At 39.4% G+C, this 19,547-nt stretch overlaps 1 protein-coding gene across 5 annotated transcripts in view; it reads left to right on the forward strand.

Annotated features, from left to right (window-relative positions):
- MOB4 (MOB family member 4, phocein) overlaps positions 1–19,547 on the forward strand; it is a 38,749-nt gene that overhangs the window by 13,039 nt on the left and 6,163 nt on the right. For all 5 annotated transcript variants that reach the window (XM_025404229.1, XM_025404227.1, XM_025404228.1 and 2 more), the window contains 3 exons: positions 8,251–8,351; positions 12,910–12,952; positions 13,144–13,230. In XM_025404229.1, the coding sequence (XP_025260014.1) occupies positions 8,251–8,351; positions 12,910–12,952; positions 13,144–13,230 (231 nt within the window). The remainder of the gene's footprint in view (positions 1–8,250; positions 8,352–12,909; positions 12,953–13,143; positions 13,231–19,547) is intronic.

Genomic DNA, 19,547 nt, shown 5'->3' on the forward strand with positions numbered 1-19,547 from the left:
ATTCCTTATTTTATTTTTCTTAATAGAGAGAGAATCTTGCAGTGTTGCCCAAGTTGGTTTTGAACTCTTGGGCTCAGGTGATCCTCTTGCCTTGGCTGGGATTACAGGCATGAGCCACCATGCTCTGACCAAATTTGTTCTTTATTTTCAAGATTTTTTTTTGTTTATTCAGAAACCCTTGCAATTCCATATAAATTTGAGGACCACCTTTTCTGTATCTGCAAAAAAAGAGGGGTGTCAGTTGGAATTTAGCTAGAGATTGTCTCGTATCTCTAGATTGCTTTAGGTAGCGTTGACATCTTAACAGTATTAAGCCTTCTTACTCATGCACACAAGATGTCTTTCCATTTATTTAGGTCTTCTTTAATTGCAGCAATGTTTTGTAGTTTTCAGTCTGCAAAAAAAATCTCCTTATTTAAATCTATTTCTAGGTAGTTAAAAGTTTTTAGGTGCTATTGTAAGTGGAATTGTTTTCTTCCTTTTTAGATTCTACAGGTATATAGAAACGAAACTGATTTTTGTGTATTCATCTTGTATTCTATGACTTTGCTGAATCATTTTGCACTTAGAGTAACGTCCTTGTGGATTCTTCGGGATTTCATATATATAGGATCATGTAATTTGTGGATAGAGATAGTTTTACCACTTCCTTTCCAAATGAGATGCCTTTTATTTCTTTATCTTGTCTAGTTGCTTTGGCTAGAACTTTAGTACAGTGTTGAATAGTGGTGGTGAAAGTGAGCATCCTTGTCTCATTTGGGTTTTAAGGGAAGGGCTTTTAGTTTTTCACCATTGAGTCTGAGGTTAGCTGTGAGTTTTTCATGAATGCCCTTAATCATGTTGAGGAAATTTCATTTTATACCTAGTTTTCTGAGTGGTTTTATCATGAAAAGATGTTGGATTTTGTCAGATATCTTTTCTGCATCGGTATGATAGTGTGTTTTTTTCCCTTTGTATATTAATATAGTATGTTGCATTGTTGTTATTTTTTTTAAATGTTGAACCCCCTTTGCATTCCTGCTAACTTTCTTTTGATTTATATTTGTATGGTATTTCTTTTTTCATCCTTTTGACCTACCTATATAATTATGTTTGAAGTAAGTTTCTTCTAGACAGCATATGGTTGGGTCATATTTCTTAGTTCATTTTGACAGACTTTCTCTTTTAATTGGTATATTCGACCATTTAACATTGATGTGCTGAATGTTTACTATTATTTAGATTTAGACCTACCATTTTATTACTTTTTAGTTCCTTCTGGGCTTTTTGTTTGTTCCCGTTTCCCCTTTTCTGTCTTTTTAAGGGTTATTTGAACATTTTTAGTACTCTGTTTTAATTCTAACTTTGACATCTTTATATACTTGATTACTACATGGTTACTCTACGCAGTTTACTTAAAATCAGTGTTCTACCATTTTAATTGAAATGTAGAAACTTTACTATCATATGCACCCCTTTTCCTCTCCCTTTATACTATAGTTGCCATATATTACATCAGTATTCATTGAAAACCCCATCGTTAATCTTTTTGCTTTCACCTGTCAAATGTATTTTAAAGAAGTCATGAGAACAGTCTATTATGTTTATACCCAGATATTTATAATATCTCCTGCTCCTGATGTTCCCAATTTTCTTTGTATTATTTTCTGTCTGAAGAACTTCCTTTAGCAATTCTTTTTTTTTTTGAGACAGTCTTGCTCTGTCACTCAGACCAGAGTGCTGTGGCGTGATCTGGGCTCACTGACTTTCAGCAATTCTCCTGCCTCAGCCTCCTGAGTCCAAGCAGTTCTCCTGCCTCAGCCTCTCGAGTAGCTGGGATTACAGGCGTGTGCCACCACCCCCAGCTAATTCTTGTATTTTTAGTATAGACAGGGTTTCACCATGTTGGCCAGGCTTGTCTTGAACTCTTGACTTGCCTGCCTGAGCCCCACAGAGTACTGGGATTACAGACGTGAGCCACCATGCCCAGCTGATCTTCATTTCTAAATAATATTTTTGTTGGATATAGAATTCTGGCTTGGCAAGTCTTTCCTTTTAGCACATTTTTATTATTTATTTATTTATGTATTTATTTTGAGGCGGAGTCTCGCTCTGTCACCTAGACTGGAGTATGGTGGCGTGATCTTGGCTCACTGCAGCCTCCACCTCCTGGGTTCAAATGATTCTCCTGCCTCAGCCTCCTCAGTAGCTGGGACGACAGGTGTATGCCCCCACACCCGCCTCATTTTTCTATTTTTAGTAGAGACTGGGTTTTGCCATATTGGCCAGGCTGGTCTTGAACTCCTGACCTCAAGTGATCCATCCACCTCAGCCTCCCAGAGTTCGGGGATTATAGGTGTGAGCCACTGTGCCTGGCCTTTTGTTTATTTATTTATTTTATTTATTTTGAGATAGTTTTGCTCTGTCGCCCAGGCTGGAGTGCAGTGGCGCAATCTCGTCTCACTCCAACCTCCACCTCCAGATTCAAGCCATTCTCCTGCCTCTGCCTCCCGAGTAGCTGGGACTACAGGCTCCTGCCATCACACCCACCTAAGTTCTGTATTTTTAGTACGGACAAGTTTTCACCACGTTGGCCAGAATGGTCTTGATATCTTGACCTTGTGGTCTTCCTGCCTCAGCCTCCCAAATTGCTGTGATTACAGGCATGTGGCACCCCACCTGGCCTCCCGGCCTTATTTACATTTTTATATTTTTATTTTTTTTTTAATTTATTTTTGAGATGGAGTCTCAGTCTGTCTCCCAGGCTGGAGTGCAGTGGCATGATCTTGGCTCACTGTAACTTCCGCCTCCTGGTTTCAAGCGATTCTCCTCCGTCAGCCTCCTGAGTAGCTGGGATAACAGGCACCTGCCACCGTGCCTGGCTAATTTTTGTATTTTTAGTAGAGGCGAGGTTTCACCTTCTTGGCCAGGCTGGTCTCGAACTCCTGACCTCGTGATCCACCCTCCTCGGCTTCCCAAAGTGCTGGGATTACAGGTGTGAGTCACCGTGCCTGGACTCTGTTTTTATCTTTTTTAAGACAGTGTCTCACTCTTTCGCCAGGTTGGAGTGCAGTGGTATGATCATAGCTTACTGCAGCCTTAAACTGCTGAACTTAAGAGATTCTGTCACCTCAGCTTTCTGAGTAGCTATGACTACAGTTGCACACCACCCCTGACTGACTTTTTTTTTTTTTTTTTTTTTTGTTGAGATGTGGTCTGGCTGTGTTGCCTAGGCTGGTCTTGAACTATTGGCCTCAAGCAGTCCTCCTGCCTCAGCCTGCTAAGTCTTTCAGCACTTTAAAAATGTTTTGCCATTTTGCTTCCATGGTTTCTGATGAGAAAGAAGCCGTCATTCAGATTCTTCTGTCTTCTTTTTTTTTGAGACGGAGTCTTGCTCTGTCACCCAGGCTGGAGTGCAGTGGCCGGATCTCAGCTCACTGCAAGCTCCTCCTCTCGGGTTCACGCCATTCTCCTGCCTCAGCCTCCCGAGTAGCTGGGACTACAGGCGCCCGACACCTTGCCCGGCTATTTTTTTTTGTATTTTTTAGTAGAGACGGGGTTTCACCGTGTTAGCCAGGATGGTCTCGATCTCCTGACCTCGTGATCCGCCCATCTCGGCCTCCCAAAGTGCTGGGATTACAGGCTTGAGCTACCGCGCCCGGCCTCTTCTGTCTTCTTTAGTGGTGTTTTCTTTTTTCTTTATTTTTTTGAGACAACGTTTCACTCTCTCATTCCAGGCTGGTGTACAGTGGCATGATCATGGCTCACTGCAGCCTGGACTTCCTAGGCTCAAGCAATCCTTCCAACTCAGCCTCTCAAGTAGCTGGTACTACAGGCATACATCACCATGCTTGGCTAATTTTTATATTTTGTAGACATGTGGTCTTACTATGTTGCCCAAGCTGATCTCTAATTCCTGGGCTTGAGTGATCCTCCTACCTTGGTCTTCCAAAGTGCTGGGATTACAGATCTGAGCTACCACACCTGGACTTACCTTTGGGTTTTAGCCATTTGATTATGATGTGTCTGGATGTACATTTCTTTGGGGTTATCTTGTTTGATGTTCACTCAGCTTTTTTTTTAATTGTGGCAATATATATGAGACATAAAATTTATCGTTTTTGCTATTTTTAAAGTGTACAGTTCTGTGGCATTAAGTACATTTCCATTGTGCAACCATCACCACCATCCGTGTCCAGAAATTTTTTATCTTCCCCAACTGAAATTCTATACATATTAAACAATAATTTCCTATTCCTCTTTTTTTTTCCCAGCCTACTCAGCTTCTTGAATTTGCAATCTTAAATCTTTTTACAAACTTGGAAACTTTTTAGCATTATTTCTTCAAGTATTTTTTTTTTTTTTTTTTTTTTTCTGGAGACAGAGTCTTGCTCTGTTGCCCAGGCTGGAGTTCAGTGGCATGATCTCAGCCCACTGCAACCTCTGCTTCCTGGGTTCAAGCGATTCTCCTGCCTCAACCTCCATGTGCTACCATGCCCGGCTAATTTTTGTATTTTTATTAGAGATGGGGTTTCACCATATTGACCAGGCTGCTCTCAAACTCCTGACCTTGTGATACACCTGCCTTGGCCCCCCAAAATGCTAGAATTATAGGCGGGAGCCACCTCATCCAGCCTTCTTAGCTCATTTTTAAAAAAATGATAGTTGCCTCTATTGCATAAAAGTGTGGAGGACTCATTATAGAAAACAAAATGACTTTTTTTTGAGATAGAGTCTCACTGCCAGGTTGGAGTGCAATAGTGTATGATTGCTGCTCACAGCAACCTCCACCTCCCAGGGTCAAGTGATTTTCCTGCCTCAGTCTCCCAGTAGCTGGGATTACAGGTGTGTGCTACCATGCCCAGCCAGGTTTTGTATTTTTAATAGAGACGGGATTTCACCATGTTGGCCAGGCTGGTCTTGAACTCTTGACCTCAGGTGATCTGCCCGCCTCTGCCTCCCAAAGTGCTGGAATTATAGGAGTGAGCCATTGTGACTCGCCAAAATGACATTTTTGTTTTATTTCTAAGTTAAGGATTTCTTTTTTGCTTTACATAAATTGGTATCAATAAAACGATTCTAGATGTCTTCAAGTTTGAGGCTTGTAACTCCACTTAATAACAAAATTTAGTAATTATATATGTAAAGTCAATTTCTAAATATATGGTTAAATAATTAAAATTGGGCTGGGCCCAGTGGTTCATGCCTGTAATCCCATTACTTTGGGAGGCTGAGGTGAAATAATTGCTTGAGCCCAGGAGTTCAAAACTAGCTTAGGTGGTCTTGAATTAGCCTAAGCAGTCTTGAATTAGCCAGGTGTTGTGGCACACACCTGTAATCCCAGCTACTTGGGAGGCTGAGGCAGAAGAATTGCTTGAACCCAGGAGGCAGAGGTTGCAGTGAGCCAAGATAGCGCCAGTGCACTCTAGCCTGGGTGACAGAACGAAACTATCTCAAAAATAAATAAATGAATAAATAAATAAATAAATAAAAGTCTCTGTGTTCAGGGACTCGCTATATGAAGGAGACACATGAAAGTAAGCGCTAGTAAGTTGTGCTATTAAGTGTGAAATAAATGCTGCTAAGAGTTCTAGCCATAGAAGGCTAGGTGCGGTGGTTTACGCCCGTAATCCCAGCACTTTGGGAGGCTGAGGCAGGTGGATCACTTGAGGTCAGGACTTCAAGACCAGCCTGACCAACATGGTGAAACCCCGTCTCTACTAAAAATACAAAAATTAGCTGGGCATGGTGGCACATGCCTATAATCCCGGCTACTCCGAAGGCTGAGACGATAGGATCACTTGAACCCGGAAGGCAGAGGTTGTAGTGAGCTGAGATTGCACCACTACACTCCAGCCTGGGTGACAGAGTGAGACTCTTATCTCAAAAACAAAAAAAAGTTCTATCCATAGAAGGTGTAGTGGGAACAGGAAAGACAAAAATGAATAGACAGATTGCTAATGTATACAAATTACAAATATGGCAGGAAATCGGATGGAGTTCTGTGAGGATTCGAATAATCAGGGAGTGCTTGAGTGTACTAGGGGAATGAGAGATTTGGACAGAATTGTGACATGGAATTTGAGGTGGCCTGTGGAGAAGGTATACAATTTACCTGTATCTCCTCAAGGAGAGAATCAAAACTTTGAAACATTAGGATGAGATAAAAAATATCAGGGAGAGTGGTTTCAGTAATAATTAAAGAGTGATTAAAACGTGTTTGAGGCTGGGGACGGTGGCTCACGCCTGTAATCCCAGCACTTCGGGAGGCCGAGGTGGGTGGATCCGCTGAGGTCAGGAGTTCGAGACCAGCCTTACCAACATGGTGAACCCCGTCTCCACAAAAAAATACAAAAAGTAGCCAGGCGTGGTGGCGGGTGCTTGTATTCCCAGCTACTCAGGAGGCTGAGGCAGGAGAATCGCTTGAACCCGCGAGGCGGAGGTTGTGGTGAGCCAAGGCCGAGCCATTGCACTCCAGCCTGGGCAACAAGAGCAACACTCCATCTAAAAAAAAAAGTGTTTGATCCCTTTCCCTGTCATCGTGGTGTGTGTGCATGACTCTGTTCTTTGCCATGCCTTCCCACAAGACTTTTAGAATCAAGTGATTCCCAACCAAGAAACAAAAGCAAAATCGTTGCATTCCCCAGTGGATTCAGATGAAAACTGAATAATAAAATCAGGTACAATTCTAAGGGGAGACATTGGAAAAAAAACCAAACTGGGTGTAGAAGGAATTTTTACATGAGATGGCACACATATTTAATATTGTATCAAGATCACTATCATGTCACCATATCAAGCTGAAAATGTCACCATCATCTGGACAGTTGGACATGCTGTATTGGAACAATGGTTTTTCTTTTGGTTTCTATGCTCTGCAGTAGGCTGGTTCAGTACTAAATATGTGAGACCTTTTGTTTGGGAAAAAAAGTTTTTGAGTACCCAAGTGATATTTAAGAAAGATTGTCTGAAGTAGGCAAAATTGATTGGCTCAAGAAGGCCTTATAGTTAGTTTTTGTAACCACCCTTTTACTCTAACCTATTCAGATTTCAGAATATCAAAAAGATTGCATAAAGCATTACAGAGATCTGAAATTTAAATTTTTATGTTATTACATTTTAAAAATTGAAAGTGACCCTCCTTTGCCTTTTTTTAAAACTTATTTAAAACAACTTTTATTGGGTCTAATGAACGTACCATACAAATCCCTGTACAGTTAGAGTGATTATATTCACAGGGTTGCACAGCCATCACTACAGTCTAATTTTATAACTTTTTTTTGTTGTTTTGTTTTTGAGACGGAGTCTCGCTTTGTTGCCCAGGCTGGAGTGCAGTGGCGCGATCTCGGTTCACTGCAACCTCTGCCTCCCGGGTTGAAGCGATTCTCTTGCCTCAGCCTCCAGAGCAGCTGAGACTACAGGTGTGTACCACCATGCCCTGCTAAATTTTTTTTGTATTTTTAGTAGAGGTAGGGTTTCACCATGTTAGCCAGGATGGTCTTGATTTCCTGACCTCGTGATCTGCCCGCCTTGGCCTCCCAAAGTGCTGGCCTTACAAGCATGAGCCCCTATGCCTGGCCTTTTAGAACATTTTTATCCTTTCTTAAAGGAAAACTCATCCCCATTAGCAGCCATCTTTGGTCTCCTCTGCCTTCCTCTCTGCCCTCAAGCCCTACGCCGGTACAAATCTATTTTCTGTCTCAATAGATTTTCTTAGTCTAGACACTTCGTATAAACGGAATCACAATATGTACCATAGTTATATTTACATTGCCTATGGCGAAATCCTCTATCTACAAAATACAGAAAAGTGAGCTCAGCGTGATGGTGTGTGCCTGTAGTTCCAGTTCCTCAGGAGGCTGAGTTGGGAGGATTGCTTGAGCCCAGGAGGTGGATATTGCAGTGATCTGAGATTGCGCCACTGTACTCCAGCCTGGGTGATGCAGTGAGACCCTGTCTCAAAAAAAAAGAAAAAAAAAAATTACAGTTTGCAATTTTGACCCCAGTTACAGTCCTGACAAATACAATATCTGCATTTATGTAGTAGATTCTATACAAATGAAGTTGAATTGAAGGATAAGTAAGTAAATAAGTAAGGGTAACCTACTTTTTTCTGAGTTACTGATTATGATTCTATACTTGGTTTCCTATTTAGTGTATAACCCAAGTTGAACCACAAGAGCAGTTACATATTCAAAAATTATATGTACTTAATATAAGATTTACCAGGTGGTATAATTTAATTAACCATAAGAACTTCTTTGTTTTTAGTATATTCAACAGAACATAAGAGCAGATTGCTCCAATATTGACAAAATTCTTGAACCACCTGAAGGCCAAGATGAAGGTGTGTGGAAGTATGAACATTTAAGGTAGGTCCTTATGTTACATCAAAATACTAATAGTTCCTCTCACGAAACTAACTTTCATATTAATGATAATTATGAATCGTAAAATTTACTATGTAACTGCAGACTAAGAAGCCAAATTTTAAAGCTTTGGCATTTTCAGTGTCACAAGGTTCTCAGCTTTCTTCACTGGTTGTTTCCAGATCAAAGTATGCTACAGAGTCACTCGTTTTGAAAGGTGGTTTCAGAGCTGATAACTTGGACCTGCCTCTGCACCTCTCTACTTTTCTTTTTTTTTGAGATGGAGTCTCACTCTGTTGCCCATGTTAGAGTGCAGTGGTGCAGTCACTGCTTACTGTGCCTCTACCTCCCAGGCTCAAGTGATCCTCCTACGTCAGCTTGCAGAGTAGCTGGGGCTACAGGCGTGTGCCAGCATGCCTCACTAATGTTTTTAGTTTTTTGTAGAGACAGGACCTCATTATGTTTCCCAGGCTAGTCTCAATCTCCTGGATTCAAGCAATCTTCCTACCTTATCCTCCCAAAGTATTGAGCCACCCTTTCTACATTTATTGATTTGGGCCTTATTATCCCCACCTTTTTTTTTTTAAAAAAAACAGAGTCTTGATCTGTTGCCTAGGCTGGAGTGCAGTGGTGCAATCTTGGCACGTTGCAGCCTCTGTCTCCCATACTGAAGCAATCCTCCTATCTCAGCCTCCTGAGTAGCTGGGACTACTACTAGTGAATGCCACTAAGCCTGTCTAGTTTTTTGTATTTTTTGTAGAGACAGGGTTTCACCATGTTGCCTAGGCTGGTCTCAAACTCTGGGGCTTAAGCAATCTGCCCACCTTGGCCTCCCACAGTGCTGGGATTACCACCATGCCAGCCTGGGTTTTATTATCTTATTTCATGGTTTTCCTTAATTGTATCTCTTAACCACTAATACGGTATTGCCATTTCCCCATTTATGCATAACTTTGTGTCATCTATTGTCTTTTTTTCTTTTGAGACGGAGTCTCACTCCGTCACCCAAGCTGGAGTGCAGTGGTACAATCCCTGCTCACCACAACCTCTGCCTCCCGGGTTCAAGTGATTCTCCTGCCTCAGCCTCCTGAGTAGCTGGGACTACAGGCACGTGCCACTGTGCCTGGCTAATTTTTGTATTTTTAGTAGAAATGGGGTTTCACTATGTTGGCCAGGCTGGTCTCGAACTCCTAACTTCATGATCCGCCTGCCTCGGCCTCCCAAAGTGCTGGTATTACATGCGTGAGCCACCGTGCCCGACTTGTCTTTTTTTTCCCCCCTTTGTTTCTGTAGAGATGGAGTCTCACTGTGTTGTCCGAGCTGGTCCTGAAATCCTGGGCTCAAGTGATCCTCCCATCTCGGCCTGCCAGAGCACTGGGATTATACAGGCATGAGCCACTGCACTTGGCCACTTTATGTTTTTGTGGAGGATTACTTCTAGTTCCTAGTCTAGGCTTGGTATCTGATAAGTTACCTGTAAATTATTGCAAACTTCCAGTCTTGTCTTTGGTAAATAGAGATTAACTGTAATCCTGAAGTAAGGAGTTTTGGTACTTTTTGTAATACCCTTTGAATGAAAAAATTGATAACTAGTGGATAGGTGGAGATAACTTTAGAAGTAGATATATTCTGAAGTTACTAGGTGTTTCTTGAAATTATAAATTTTCCAGTGCTAATGGGAGCTGGGATGAGTTGACAGATTATTAATAAATACAGAGAGTGCAGTATGTGTTCATTGGGGCTTATTATTTGTAAGTTGATTTTTAGATAAGTAGAGTAGAAATATGACTTTTCCTGAATAAATTTGACCATGTTTCCTGTGTTGTGTGCCTCAACTTGAAGACAAGGCACTTTTAAAAAATACTTACTTTTTGATGCTGCATGCTTCTTTAGATATGGCCAAGACATTATGTCGTGTCATAACAGTTCAGCGATTTCAGGATGCTAAGACTTCTTTGTACCCTTTGCTGATTTTTAGACAAATTACTTGACTATTTCTAACTTTTTTACATATCTGAATGCACAATAATTGAAAGATGAGTTTGTAGGTATTTTCCCATTTTTACAACCCAAGACAGCACTTCAATGTAGTACATCCTTTGCTTTATTTTTAATCAGCCTTGAAAATAACTGCTTTCTTATGCTTTGGCATTAATGATGAAAGTAGGTGAGCATGTTTTTTTCTTTTTCTTTCTTTTTTTTTTTTTTTTTTCTTGAGACAGGAGTCTCAAGTCTCGCTCTGTCACCAGGCTGGAGTGCAGTGGTGTGATCTCGGCTCATTGCAACCTCCGCCACGCAGGTTCAAGCAATTCTCCTGCCTCAGCCTCCCAAGTAGCTGGGACTGCAGGCGCACGCCACCATGCCCAGCTAATTCTTGTATTTTTAGTAGAAACGGGGTTTCACCACGTTGATGAGGATGTTCTTGCTCTCCTGACCTTGTGATCCGCCTGCCTTGTCCTCCCAAAGTGCTGGGATTACAGGTGTGTGCCACCGTGGTTGGCCCTTTTTTCCATTACAAGCATAATTCCTAACAAATAAGGGCTGATTTTTAGTGTACAAGAGTTTTTTTTTTCAGGTCTAAGAAAACATTTCAGGTCTAAGAAAACATTTCCCTATTGAACTTATTCTATGAAACATACATTATATAAAACATTACATAAAACTTCACATAAAATATTGCTCACAAGTATTTCATTTGTTCTGATGCTATTTTTACTTTTGTTATTTTTTTCTGCTGACCACTTTTTGGACTATCATGTATATATTCTTTTATCTCTTTATTGTATTGTGTATATTTTTATTAGTTGACCAGGAAGAGTTTTGTTTGTTTGTTTGCTTTTGCATATATCCTTTATTGATTTGAGGCTGTACACTTGCCATTTTTAGTTAATGTAGTTGATTATATAATGATGTTAATTTGAATTGGGTCATGACTTCAGTCAAATCTCCCACTAACTCATATTGAGTCTTAATGATTAGGAAAAGTTACTCCTTTATGCCAGGATACATGTGTGGTTCCTGGAATGTAGGCTGGATTCCAGCTCTGGTTGGTCTCTTCAGCTGCACAACTGTATACATGTTAGCCCTGTATTAAATTAACTTGAAGCTGTAAGTTTTGCATTATTTGCCACAGATGATACCCACAGCACTGCTGAATCAACTTAATTTTGCTATTGGCTGTAAAAGGGTTAGGTTAGGTAAGAAACTTATCACAACCAGTCTTTATTACCACTTAGTGGAAAACAACTAAAAAACACATAACATGCAGCCTACTTGATAGGGGGCAGTAGACGGTGATATGGTGATTTAGAAATAATGTTATTTTTGTAATCTAAGGACAGCATTATTAGGCATCTGGAAAGGAAATGCAGTTACAAACAACTGAAAATTTGACTCTTGCCTTTTTGTTTTCTTCTGTTACAATGTGCAGTAACTAAAGTTTTTCCTACCAAATTTGTTCATATATATCCTGGTTTTTTTCTTTTTTGGAGGGATTTTTTTTTTTTTTTTTTTTTGTCTTCTGATTATATAGGTTTTAGCTTTGCATTGTTTTGGGAACCAAAATGATTCAATTTTTTCTGATGAGGAAACATAGTATTGATTTATCTAACTTGATACATTGAACTAAGTATTAATAGGTAGGACTTTTGGAGGGAACACGTTCAGTATTTTGACAGCTATAAAACTGTCTTTGTGACATAGAAGATTGTCTTTTTATCACATAACTGTCTAAAACTGATGGCCTTAATGTAATTGTAATGTAATTTTGTTTTTGTTTTTGTTTTTTTTGAGATGGAGCCTTACTCTGTCACCCAGGCTGGAGTGCAGTAGTGTAATCTCGGCTCACTGCAACCTCTGCCTCCCAGGTTCAAGCAATTCTCCCTTGGCAGCCTCCCAAATAGCTGAGATTACAGGCATCGCCATCATGCCTGGCTAATTTTTGTATTTTTGTGGAGATGGAGTTTCACCATTTTGGCCAGGATGGTCTTGAACTCCTGACCTCAGGTGATTTCGCCTGCCTCGGCCTCCCAAAGTGTTGGGATTACAGGCCTGAGCCACTGTGCCCTGCTGTAATTTCTTTGTGTGTTTCTGTATACCAACATTTTATTACCCTCCAGTTGCTGAATTTTTCTACAATTCAGAAATTTTCTCATATGCATATATAACTCCTGTGAACATGTTTATACATTTATCTGCATGCAGATCTGATTATTTCATTACAATAGATTCTTAGAAGAATGACTTAGTCAAAAAGTATACACTTCCTAAAAGTCTTGGTAAATATTTCCAAATTACTTCCCTGAAAAATTGTACTAATTTCTAGTATATAAGAGAATGATCAGCTCACTGAACTCTGGTATTGAATGTTATGAGAGTTATTGGTTTTCTATTTTTAATCTGTAAGCCTTTAGAAGAAATGTGTCGTCTGTTCAGCTGGTTTTGATAATGGTAGTGAGGGAGGAGGAATGATACTGATGGGATTCTCGTTTTGCAGCTAATATTCTAAAAATTGCTGTGGAGAATAGATAATGACTTTTTATTTATGTATTTGCATTTTCAGGCAGTTCTGCCTTGAGCTAAATGGACTTGCTGTTAAACTTCAGGTAATATTTTCTTTAAGTCAAAGTTGTAATTGAAAGTTCTGATTTTTTTTCTCTGTTTTTATAGCTTAATGTGCTTACAAAAACTTCTCCAAATTTCTAACTTCTAGAATTTGTTATGCAAATATAGTAACCTAAATGATAAGCTTTTTCATTATTATTTTACATATTAAGAAATTAATTATTTTTAACAGAGTGAATGCCATCCAGATACTTGCACACAAATGACAGCAACTGAACAATGGATTTTTCTTTGTGCAGCTCATAAAACTCCAAAAGAGGTGAGGATTTATGAAATAGAGTAACTAATAAAATAATTATAGCCTAAACCTCTCTCAAGACAATGGTAGACAAGTTTTTAGGGTTTTTAGTTCACTGTTTATTTTGCTATTTCATTTTGAGTTGCTTGTTGTGAGGTTATTACTGCAGCGCTATTTTAGGATTTCTTATGATAAGCATCATTTTTCATGATTGGGCAATTACATGGGCTAGAACTCACTTCATGATCCACTGGCTATTACAGATTAACATCTATCACATTGTGCTGATATCTACTGTGTAATGATTGAGATACACCTATTTAGGTTTTTGTTCAGATTATTTCTTTTGATAGGAAGAACTATTGATTACTCTTTGATGCCTAGTTTAAATAGAGATGTTACTTTTGAGCTTTTAAATATTCATGTTGTTTTTCTCCTTACTTAGTTTTTATCAAGGTAAGACTATAGGCCGTAGCAGTTTTTTGGGTTTTTTTTGTTTTGTTTTTTCGAGATGGATTCTTACTCTGTTGTCCAGGCTGGAGTACAGTGGTGTGATCTCAGTTCACTGCAACCTCTGTCTCCCAGATTCGAGAGATTCTTGTGCATCAGCCTCCTTAGTGGCTGAGATTACAGGCATGCGCCACCATGCCAGGCTAATTTTTATATTTTTAGTAGAGATGGGGTTTTGCTGTATTGGCAAGCCTGGTCTCAAACTCCTGACCTCAAGTAATCTGCCCACCTCAGTCTCCCAAAGTGCTGGGATTATAGATGTGAACCACTGTACCTGGCTTACTATACTTTTTCTTATTTATTAATTTTTTACTTTTTCTTATTTTAAAAACTTCTTCATATCATTTGATACCCAGTGTACTTTTCCTTAGTTGTCTCAAAAATAGTCTTTACAACTGGGTTGTTTAAACTATGCATTGCTTTTCCCTTAATCTGTATTCCCATTTAATCTGTTACAATTACTTTTTACTTGACACTGACTCATTGGGGATATTGGGTTAGGCCAATTCTGTAGAATCACAGACCTCGAAGTGGTCATTATATTGATAGACTTCTAAGGCTTGAAGACAAGTGAGGCCCTAGTTGCAAAAATCAGTATCTGGTGTTTTTTGTTTCAAAAAGGATAAATGCTCCAAAATAAGGAGTATTTGGTACCTAAGAGAGTAGTACTTATTTGGAAGACTGATTTCATTCAGGATGTTACATTTTTGTGTTAATTAATTGAAGCAGTATTAAGATTGTATCTGTCTGCATCTGGGAAAATTCACATAGTGGTTTCATTGATAATTCTCTGAAGTTGGCTACTTAATGTAGTGAATGATGTGATTATTGCAATTAGGAAACTGAATCAAGAAGGCTGAATCAAGGCTAGTTTTGTTCTGGCACATAGTAATGATGTATTATTCTTTCTTTAGAGTGGAAGTGATACCCAGTTTGTGATGTGTTATGACTCTTAAATATACTGTCATTCTCATATCCACTTCTTTCTTGATTAATATTAAATGAAAGGATAGTCATTAGCATTAAGACCTGTAAATGAGTCTTAGAATTGCAGCATTGCTTGCTGAAGTCCAGATCTATTGAACTGGCCATGTGTCAAGGGAGGGTGATAGTAGGATTTCCAAGTGGTAGTTATATTGAATGGAATTACTGTAAAAATACAAACAAAAGAACAATTTGAAAGGACACTTTCTGAACTCTTTTCAAATAACTGCTTAGTCAGGAAACTATAGGAACTGACAAACTAAGCTAAGAAAATTGCTCTCATGGATTAAAATCACTAGGTAGATTCTGAAGTGGGAGAAGCAGAATACTTAGCACCGATAATCGTTTATTCAGTATCCTTGAGAATTAAAGAGAGACATTCAGCATATAGAGTAAATTATACAAATCGTGCTTCTAGGCAACAAACATTATAACTTACTGTCTGCAAGCCCTCACAGTCACATGCTGATTGTGATCACTTGCAGTAGCATTATGATTATATATTTGGAAAAATATAATATATAAATTTGTAAACACCATTACGTAGTATTTTGTAACCTGCTATATTTTGCCATCTTTTTGCTGTTATAACTGTTACAGATTAGGAATAGTTACCTAGAATTAATTGGGGGAAGGTGAAGGGAAGGCAGCGAAAACAAGGCAAAATGTCATCCAAATTAAGAAAAATTCAGAAACCAGTTAAAGGTCTAAAGATAGAGTGATATGGTAACCCATGAGTCACATGTAGCTGTGAAGCACTTGAAATGTGGGTAGTCAAAATTGAAATGTGCTGTAAACACAAAATAAATACTGGATTTCGAAGACAGTAAGGCCGGGTGCAGTGGCTCACGTCTGTAATCCCAGCACTTTGGGAGGCCAAAGTGGGTGGGTCACCCGAGGTCAGGAGTTCGAGACCAGCCTAGCCAACATGGTAAAACCCCATCTCTACTAAAAATACAAAAAATTAGCTCAGTGTGATGATGTGCACATGTAGTCCCAGCTACTTGGGAGACTGAGGTGGGAGAATCACCTCAGCCCAAGGGCTCAAGGTTGAAGTAAGCAAAGATCACACCACTACACTCCAGCCTATGTGACAGAGAGAGACCATGTCTCAAAAAAAGATTCAGAAATGGCCAGTAAGCACATGAAAAGATGCTCAACATTAGTTATTAAGGCAGATCTCAAAACCACAGACAGTTAATGTGAGGGTTGTGCATTATTGTTAAGCTGATTAACATTGTCTCCCCTACAACCATGCTTGATTAGAAAAAGGAAAACAACTCTGGGAATGGAGAAACAAAATGTAGCATAGACATACAATGGAATATTATAAAACTGTGAAAGGGAATGAAGTTCTGATACATGCTACAACATAGATGAACCTTTAAAATCCAGTATGTATTATGTGGAGTGAAACAAGTCAAATGCAAAAGGACAGATACTGTAGCATTCCACTTATCTAGAGTGAATAAATTATTATAGACAGAAGGTAGTTAGATAAATTGAATTTATCACATTCAGTATAACTACCACGTGCCAAAGGATGGGAGGTGTGGGAAGTTAGTGCTTAAGGGTAATAGACTTATTTATTTATTTATTTTATTTTATTTATTTTTTTTTTTGGAGACAAGAGTCTTGCTCTGTTGCCCAGGCTGGAGTGCAGTGGCGCAATCTCGGCTCACTGCAACCTCCACTTCCCAGGTTCAGGCAATTCTCCTGTCTCAGCTTCCCAAGTAACTGGGATTACAGGCATGTGCCACCTCACCTGGCTAATTTTTGTATTTTTAGTGGAGACATGGTTTCACCATGTTGGCCAGGCTGGCCTCAAACTCCTGACCTCATGTGATCCTCCCACCTCGGCCTCCTAAAGTGCTGGAATTATAGGTGTGAGCCACTGCGCCCAGCCGAGTTTCTTTTTTTTCTTCTTCTTTTTTTTTTTTTTTTTTTTTAAGAGAGTTTCACTCTGTCGCCCAGGCTGGAGTACAGTGGCGCAATCTCGGCTCACTGTAGCCCCCACCTCCCAGGCTCAAGCAGTTCTCTGCCTTAGCATCCTGAATAGCTGGGACAACAGGTGTGCACCACCATGCCTGGCTAATTTTTTTATTTTTAGTAGAGATGGAGTTTCACCATGTTGACCAGGTTGGTCTCAAACTCCTGGTGTCAAGTGATCCACCTGCCTTGGCCTCCCAGTGTGCTGGGATTATAGGCGTGAGCCACCATGCCTGGCCATAATAGTTTCTGTTTGGGAGTTGGAAACAGTGATGATGATTGCACAATATTGTAAATTAATGCCACTAAATTGTACATTTAAAAATGGTCAAAATAGCTGTCCGGGCTTGGTGGCTCATGCCTGTAATCCCAGCACTTCAGGAGGCCGAGGTGGGTGGATCATGAGGTCAGGAGATCAAGACCATCCTGGCTAACAAGGTGAAGCCCTGTCTCTACTAAAAATACAAAAAATTAGCCAGGCATGGTGGCATGTGCCTGTAGTCTCAGCTACTGGGAGGCTGAGGCAGGAGAATGGCATGAACCCTGGAGGCGGAGCTTGCAGTGAGTGGAGATCACGCCACTGCACTCCAGCCTGGGCAACAGAGTGAGACTCCTTCCCCCCCGCAGAAAAAGGGGGTCAAAATGGAAAAATTTGTGTTGTATATATTTTACTACAATTTTTTAAAATGTTAAGAAAAAGCACCAAAACCCCAAGTGGCATATACTTTCACACCCACTATAATGGCTAAAATAGAAAAGAGACAATAACAAGTGCTGGGTGAGATGTGAAGTGGAACCCCTAAACATTGATGATGGGATTGTAAAATGCTTCAGCTGTTTTGAAAAACAGTTTGGAAGTTCCTTAAAATGGTTAAGCATAGAGTTGCATATGACCCAGGAATTCCACTCCTTGATATGTAGTTCCCCCAAAATGAAGACATATCTGCATAAAGACTTGTACATGAATATTCACAGTCACATTATTTATGATAGCCAAAAAATGGAAACAACCAAATATCCATCAACTGATGAATGGATAAGCAAAATGTATTGCAGCCATCTCCTCAGTATCCTCAGAGGATTGGTCCCAGGACCCCCGTGAATACCAAAAACACAGATACCAAAGTCTCTTATGTAAAATGGCGTAGTATTTGTGTATGACCTATGCACATCCTCCTATATAGTTTAAATCATCTCTAGATTACGTATAATACTGAATACAATGTAAATGCTATGTAAATAGTTGTTATACTATATTTCTTAATTTGTTTTTTTTTTTTTTTTTTTATGGGGTTTTAAAAAGTAGTTTTGATCTGGTTGGTTAAATCTGTAGATGCAAAGTGCTGACTGTATATGTGTACAATGGAATATTATTCAGCCATAAAAAGGAATGAAGTCTTAAAGGGAGAAACATACAGTACAGCATTTTGTATATATTTAAAACATTAAAGGCTAAAAAGTTTTGAATTTTAAAAAAAGGAATGAAGTATTGATTCATGCTACGCCAGGGATAAGCCTTGAAAACGTAATAGAAGCCAGACACAAAATACCACTTATTATATTATTTCATTTTAATGAAATATCCAGAATAGGCAAATCCTGTGAAACAGAAACTAGATTAGTTTTTGCTTAGGGCTGGGGGAAGGAGAGAATGGGAAGTGACTGCTAATTTGTTCAAGGTTTCTGGGATGCTGAAATGTTCTGAAATTTAATGGTAATGGTTGCACAATTTCGTGAATATACTAGAAACTACTGAATTTTTACGAGCAAATTTTAGTTGTATCAATTATATCTTAAAAGTCAAAAAGTAGCCCATTAATTTTATATCAATTACCTTCTGAAATGGTAATATTTTGGATATAGTGGGTCAAACTACAATATTAAAATTAATTTCACCTCTTTCACGTTACCTTTTTAATGTATCTCTTAGAAAGTTAATTAATTTTTTGAGATGGAACCTTACCCTGTTATCCAGGCTGGAATGCAGTGGCCTGATCTTGGCTTACTTCAACCTTGACCTCCCGTGCTCAAGCAATCCTCCTGTCTCAGCCTTCTTGGTAGCTGGGACTACAGTCATGTGCCACCATGTCTGGCTAATTTTTCAAATTTTTTGTAGAGATAGGGGCATCTTCCTGTGTTGCCTGTGCTGGTCTTGAACTCCTGGACTCAGTGATCTTCCCACTTTGGCCTCCTGAAGTGCTGGAATTACAGGCGTGAGCCACCACGTTGGGCCTAGAAAATTTAAATATATGGCTTGCATTATACAATTGACCCTTGAACAACTCTGGAATTGGGATGCCAACCCTCTGTGCAGTTGAATATCTTGAGTATAACTTTTGACTCCCCCAAAACTTAATTACCAATAGCCTACTGTTGATTGGAAGCCTTACCGATAATAGTTAATTAACACACATTTTGTATGTTTTATGTATTATATAGTGTATTGCAATGAAGTAAACTAGAGAAAAGAAAGTATTATTCAGAAAATCATGGGAGGATTGCTTGAGGCCAGGAGTTCGGCCTGGTCAACATAGTGAGACCTCCTTTCTTTCTTTCTTTCTTTTTTTTTTTTTTTTTTAAGAAAAATCATAAGGAAGAGAAAGTATATTTGCTGTTCATTAAGTGGATCATTATAAAGGTCTTCCTTGTTGTGTTCATGTCGTTGAGTAGGCTGAGGAGAAAGAGAAGTGGGGTTGGTCTTGCCGTCTCTGGGAAAATGTGAGCATAAGTAGATTTATGCAGTTCAAACCTGTGTTGTTCAAGGGTCTGCTGTATTCCTCTTGATGGTTCTGGTTTAAAGGTTGTAAAACTCCCATGGTGTACCAAATGACAAATACGAGAAATACAGTGACTTG

The sequence above is a fragment of the Theropithecus gelada genome, chromosome 12 (assembly GCF_003255815.1).
Source record: "Theropithecus gelada isolate Dixy chromosome 12, Tgel_1.0, whole genome shotgun sequence".
Classification (NCBI taxonomy): Eukaryota; Metazoa; Chordata; class Mammalia; order Primates; family Cercopithecidae; genus Theropithecus; species Theropithecus gelada.